The 7002-nt window shown below is 42.0% G+C and overlaps 1 protein-coding gene across 3 annotated transcripts in view; it reads left to right on the top strand.

Moving 5' to 3' along the window:
* The window catches only part of HEPH (hephaestin), a 224063-nt gene extending 218120 nt beyond the window's left edge, over positions 1–5943 (top strand). For 2 of the 3 annotated variants that reach the window (XM_004381519.1, XM_012557005.1), the window contains 2 exons: positions 2530–2574; positions 5711–5943. In XM_004381519.1, the coding sequence (XP_004381576.1) occupies positions 2530–2574; positions 5711–5943 (278 nt within the window). The remainder of the gene's footprint in view (positions 1–2529; positions 2575–5710) is intronic. The other variant, XM_004381520.1, reaches the window with a different exon arrangement.
* The last annotated feature ends 1059 nt before the right edge of the window (positions 5944–7002 follow it).

Here is a 7002-nt window from a genome sequence, read left to right as displayed (position 1 = left end):
GGCATAACAAAGCTTATTAAGAAAATGTTCTGCATCCTACTTTGGTGAGTGGCGTCTGGGGTCTTAAAATCTTGCAAGCGGCCATCTAAGATACATCATTTGGTCCCAACCACTTGGAGTAAAGGAGAATGAAGAACACCAAAGACACAAGGAAAGTATTAGCCCAAGAGACAGAATGGGCCACATAAAACAGAGACTTCATCAGCATGAGACCAGAAGAACTAGATGGTGCCTGGCTACCACCAATGAACGTCCTGACAAGGAACACAACAGAGGGTCCCTGATGGAGCACTAGAATGATGGGGTGCAGAACTCAAATTCTAGTAAGAAGACCAGACTTAATGGTCTGCTAAGACTGGAGGCGCCCCAGAAAGCATGGCCCCTGGTCTCTCCATCACCCCAGAACCAAAACAACTTCTGAGGCCAACTCTTCAAACAGGGATTGGACTAGACTGTGGGACATAAAGTGATACTCGTGAAGAATGTGCCTCTTAAACAAGTAGATATAAGAGACCAAAGGGGCGGCTTCTGTCCAGAGGTTAGAGGGGAAGGCAGAGAGAGTTAGGAGCTGGTAGAATGTTCATGGGGAATCAGGGGCAGAGTGGAGGAGTGTGCTGTCTCAGAATGGGGTGAGCGGTTGGGGTCTCATAACAATGTATGTTAAAAAAAATTATGTATGGGAGACTAACTTGAAATGTAAACTTCATTTAATTACATCAATAAAAAAACGGAAATAAAAAAGAAAAGATAAGGCTCAATATATAGGTTTGAGTGGGGGACTTGACAGAAAGAGAGTTTCTGCCTTATGATCTCTCTTTTCTCTGTGATGGAGGAGACAGCATCATCTGCTTGTGTGAAAGGTAGGTGGTAGGGTTAGAGGCTTGAGAAGAGTGGGCAAAGTTTTCAGATAACCATTCTGCATAATACTGAATAAATGTATTATTTCCAGGCATCATTGATGGCTCAGTTGAAGTTGGACAAAAGGAATACTAATCTATACAACTGTGTGATTTTTCTCCAGCAGCAATCAGCATACCAGACAAAAGACAGAGAAAGCATAGTTACTGGTTGTCTTAGTCATCTAGTTCTGCTATAACAGAAATACCACAAGTGGATGGTTTTAACGAAGAGAAGTTTATTTCCTCATAGTCAAAGTAGGCTAAAAGTCCAAATTCAGGGCATCAGCTCCAGGGGAAGACTTTTTCCTCTCTGTCGACCTTCTTCTCTTCCGTGTTCCCCCCGGACTTGGAGCTTCTCTGCACAGAGACCCCAGTCCAAAGGATGCGCTCTGCTCCTGACGCTGCTTTCTTGATGGTATGAGGTCCCCCTGTCTCACTGCTCTCTTCTGTCTTTTGTATCTCAAGAGATTGCCTCAGGACACAATCCAGTCTTGTAGATCAGGTCCTGCCTTACTAACACAACTGCCACCCATCCTCCCTCATTAACATCATAGAGGCAGGTTTACAACATACAGGAAAAATCACACAGTACCAGGAATCATGGCCTAGCCAAACTGATACACACATTTTTTGGTGGACATAATGTAAACCATGACACTGGTGTTTAAGTAGATTTTTGTGACACTCCTGGATAGTTAGTACTTGAAGTGATAGACCAAAATGAAGTTAGTAGTTGGAGTCTAGCCTGACCAGGAATGAAAGAAAAGATAAGATGAAGCTCACAGGCTGGGAAAAATTAAAGAGTTAAGGAGCTAGATGTCTTAATGAGGGGGAATACCAGGTATAAGGCAAGAAAGGGCATTTGAAAGCGTAGGAGGTAGTTGTTAGATTTAAAATTTCTGAGATGGAGCAGTTGTAGATGTGACCATGGGAGTAGCTGGTTGAAATTTAATGGATATGAAAGTCATTGGAGTTAAGGAGTCTAGAATCTGTGAGACTTGAGGGTTGTATGGGTCAACACTCATGGTGGGAATTAAGGAAAAAAAGAGAAGACTTAGCCAGGTACCAAAGACTTCTATGAATGAAGGGGCCTGCTAGGTAACAGTGACAAGAAGTAGTTGTGCCTTCTCTAGCCAAATAATTTGGGCTTCAACAAAGGTAGAGGAACAATGCTCTCAAAGTATTTTTGAGAAGGTGTAAAGGAAACAGAGTCTTCAGAGAAGAGCCCAGCCTCATTAAATCAGGAAGACAAAGAAGTGTTCTGAGAAGAAGTTAATTATGTAGGGAAGGATTTGACAAGAAACAGGGGCTTCCTGAAAGCAAGGTGGAAAGGGAGGGAACAGAGCAGTAATAGGGATAGAGGAAGTGCCAGGAAATACCAAAATCATGGCAGAAGGGTAACTTACACTTTGTATTCTTAACCTTGTATTCTTGTCCATATTTTGTGCCGCATCTCAAAATAAAATCTGCATACCAATATGGACTTTAACAAATAGTTAACTCCAGGCATCTTCATTTTGTTTTCTATATCACAGAAAGAGTTCCCCAGCCAATACTGATCTCCCACAGTGAGCCTATAAATCTGTATGAAGAATAACGGGACTAACCTCTTGCCTTTTTTCTTTCCCAGAACGCTTAAGCTCTATCACCATCATCACCAAAGAGACTGGAAAAGGTAGGGAGAATGATGCACAGACTGAGTAGTTATATGTGGTGTGCATGTGGGTGTGCAGGAGGGGGCAGGATCTCTAGCAGATGGGACACACATGACCAGAAAATGGTTATCATGATACTAGCAGCAAGCATCCTAAGATTGTTGTAAGACTTCAGAAAGCAGGGGCCCAAGGCTCAGCTTTCCTAAGCAGGTTTATTTTCTCTGGCCCCCACCTCCAATCTCTTCAGTTTGAGGAAAACAGCCTCTTCCCCAGTCGGAGGCTGTTGTTTTAACCTGCAATTTAATGTGCAAGAGGGAAGACAATTCTAGGTCCTGCCAGGTTGGGCATGAATTAGCTTTAGCACAGACATGAATTTCCCACAGCAACAGTGTGAGACTAGAACAAACACCAGATGATCTGCACCAGATATTTTTACTATTGCCTCTTTCCCCTTTGTCTATGGAATACCAAATAACTGAACCTTTGGAACCAGTCATTTCTACTCTTCAAGAAAATAGAAGTTCTTGTCCTATACAGCCTAAGTCCAAATAGTGCTTCACTTCCCACCCGATTTGTCCTGGATTAGGAGAGATTCATAAAGTTCTGAGAGCTGGAAAGGACTTTATAAGTCATCAGTTTAGTGAAAAGGTTTTTCATCAATGTTTGGAGAAATCTTTAGGATCTGCCTAAGTATCTGATGAACTGTCAGCCAGGGGACTAGGGTGTGTCCTGGGGGGAGGATGATGGAGGGTGTCTTAGTTTCCTAGTGCTGCCATAACAAAAATACCACAAGTGAGTGGCTTTAAAGAACATGAATTTGTTATATCACAGTTTTGGGGACTAACCCAAAAACCAAACCTGTTGCCATCGAGTCGATTCCAACTGATAGTGACTCTATAGGACAGACTAGAACTGCCCCACAGGGTTTCCAAGGAGTGCCTGGTGGATTCAAACTGCCGACCTTTGGTTAGCAGCTGAGCTCTTAACCACTGTGCCACCAGGGATCCTTTGGGGACTAGGAGTCTGAATTCAAGGTGTTGGCAGGAATATGTTCTCCAGCTGAAAGAAGATCATTCCTTTTATCTTTCAGATTCTGGTAGCTCAGGGCATTTCTTCACTTGTAGATAGATCCTCACATGGGATCTTCCCCTGTGTATCTCTTTCTGTCTGTTTTCCATTTTTTAAGATACTACTCAGAAAGGATTAACAAAGAAAAACTTTATTTCCAAATGGTCACACTCATAGGTACAGGGGTTAGGACTTCAGCATATCTTTTGGGGGGACACAATTCAGTCCTTAACAAGGAAAGATAAGGTGAGTCTAAGTGGGTGGGAATTCAGATCCCTGTCTCCTTCAACCTGAACAGTTCAATTATGATCTTAAAAAATATATGTATATACATATTTGTGCTTATATATATATATGTACACGCATAAGTGTATAAACCCAGTGCCATCGCGTCAATCCCGACTCATAGCAACCCTAAAGGACAGAGTAGAACTTCCCCATAGAGTTGCCAAGCTGTAATCTTTACGGAAACAGACTGCCACTTCTTTTCTCCTGTGGAGCTGCTGGTGGGTTCGAATCAATCACTTTTGGTTAGCAGCCAAACGCTTAACCACTGTGTATATACGTATACAACACAAGCCTATGTGTATTCCTCATAAGCTCTTTTTTGTAAAAGAAAAAAGTAAAGTCCTATGGTGGGAAAAAAATCCTTAAAACTATTGATCTAATAAAAGCCAATAATCTTCTACATCAGAAGCTAAGGGATGGAAAGTGATATGTCCAAGTTCACAAGAGGAGTAAGTGGTAGAATGTACACTCAGAACCAGTATGTTTTCCAGATTCTATTTGAACTCATTACATTTCAGTAATGTTCTGTAAGAACATTCATTCATGAAGTTATACATTCATCACACAGGCTCTGAGTGTCAGGGATACCAAAACAAGCAAGATGTAGTCTCTACTTTCCAGGAGATTAGTGTCTAAAAAGAGAATGAGACACAGAGAAAATAATTGCAGTGTTAGATGCTATGTGTTGTAACAAAAGGTAAATAATAATAACATCTAACATTTATTGTATATTTGCTATGTGCCAGGCACTATGTTAAGCATTTTATAAGTATTAACTCACTTAAACCTCACAACAAACACCTGAAATAATATGGCTATTATCCCCATTTTATAAGAGAAGACTGAAGTCCAGGTGGAAGGAAGGAGGTGATTAAGTCACTTGGCCCAAGGTCACACAACAAGTAAACTGTGGGGATAAAAAGAGTACAAGTACTTTGGAAACATAGAAGAAAGGACCATTAACTGAACTGAATTGAAGGAAGCTTTGCAGAGACACATAACATTTAAGCTGGGGCTAGAAAGATGAGAAGGAGAAAAGGGTGTTCAGGCAAAGGCTTAGAGGCAAGAACGAGTTTCTGTAACTGAAGAGTAGTAGATGAGACTAGAAAGGTAGGAGAGAGTTTGCATGCTCGGCTCAAGAATCTGAGCTTTACTCTGTAAGTTAATTAAACCAAAAAACCAAACCTGTTGCCGTCGAGTCGATTCTGACACGTAGCAACCCTATAGGACAGAGTAGAACTGCTCCATAGAGTTTCCCAGGAGCACCTGATGGATTTGAACTGCATCAAAATTTTGAATGCCAGGAACTGCCACAATCAGATATTTCCCCTGGAAAGTTCATTGTGACATCAGTGTTATGGATGACCCAAAGAGATGAAAAACTATAAGCACATTGGGAGGTTGTTGTCAGTCAAACTCTGCTTCCCTAGAGTTTTCACCTATTACTATAAATTCAACACCCTCTGGGACCATGCAGACCAAGTCCTATCCTTTTTTCTATATCACTTTACATATTTGAAGAAATTTATCAAGTGCCTTCCCACTATAAGCCTTACCTCCTTCCATGGGAGGACTGAGGCCTCCATGACACCTAAGGACCTATCCAAAAACATGGTTTATTGCTGATTTTCTGTAACCTCTGAATCGGTCTTTACCAGTTGGTCTCGTAAGGGATAGAGAGAGTTCCTCTGTCCTATTTGGACAGGCTTATTTCTCTTATTTCAAGATTTGAATGTAAAATATGACTTTTTAGAGTATTCCCCAGCCCAGAGTGCCCATTTTCTTCTTGCTCCATTTCAGCAGCGATCCCCAGAGACATGGAAGAAGGCAATGTGAGGATGCTGGGCATGCAGATCTCCATGAAGGATGTCGAGATGCTGGCCTCTGTCTTGATTGCAACGGGTATCATCCTCCTGCTCATTGCTCTGGCTCTTGGTGGAGTGGTCTGGTACCAGCATCGACAGAGAAAGCTACGGCGTAACAGGAGGTCCATCCTGGACGACAGCTTCAAGCTTCTGTCCCTTAAGCAGTAACATCTGGGACCTAGGGATACCCTCAGGAAGCACATCTGGAATGCACTCTCAGCAGGCCATGGACTAGCAGCTGATCCCAATGTCAAAGGAGGCATGGGTGGTGGAGAGGCGGGGTGGGGGGGGAATCAAACTTAATCTAAGTATATCTTCATTTATTTATTTACATAGAAATGGTAGGCTTACATGTTTTCCTTTTGTTTCTTGGGCACCTGAGGAGAGACGGTCCCCTACTATCCTTCATCATTAATTTCAAAAACTGAATTATGACTGTCAGATATCACTTGCAGACACTTGGAAGGTCTGGAAATTCCTAGAAACTGATCCTTCTCACAACTGACGTACCAAGAGAAGAAATTAATTGATTAGATTTCTACTACCTTCCCAGGGAATGGGCAACCTCACTTTTAAATGAGACTGAATGGACTGAGAAGCCACAACTAACCTAAGAACTAAGAATGTAGGGATGATGGGGAATGAGGGGTGGGAATTGAAGATCCAAATTTTATTTTGATTATCCTTGGCAGTGGACTATTTTGGAGAAGTGGGTGGAAGGAAGGGTTATTGTTGCCATGAGTACCTACAACTTCTGGAAACAGAAGCTCCTCAGGGGCCCAATCTTTCTCCAAATTCCTGGCACAGTGGCACTGTAGGAAATGCTGAGTAACCTCTACATGTTTTATGCAGCAAAATCTTTCCATTAAAGTATTCATTAGAAAACTGAGAGACTGAACTTGGTGATTTTGATAGTCTCTGTGCCCTCTGCAAGGTTGTGAGTGTGACAGATACATAGAACAAATGGGAGTGGGAGTAATACAGTTTTGGTCTGTCTTACCTTGGTGGAGCCTGCAATTTTATGTTTTGGAGATGAGCAGATAGTCTTAGAGTTCTCTAGAGAAAGAGAACTAGTAAGGTATGTGTGTGTGCACACACATATATATATATATATGTAAGTGTGTATGTATAGTGCAGTGGTTAAGAGCTGGGCTGCTAACCAAAAGGTTGGCAGTTTGAATCCACCAGCTGCTCCTTGGAAATCTTATGGGGCAGTTCTGCTCTGCC

Source organism: Trichechus manatus, unplaced genomic scaffold, assembly GCF_000243295.1.
Source record: "Trichechus manatus latirostris isolate Lorelei unplaced genomic scaffold, TriManLat1.0 scaffold00086, whole genome shotgun sequence".
Classification (NCBI taxonomy): domain Eukaryota; kingdom Metazoa; phylum Chordata; class Mammalia; order Sirenia; family Trichechidae; genus Trichechus; species Trichechus manatus.
This window is presented reverse-complemented; position numbering and strand designations above follow the sequence as displayed.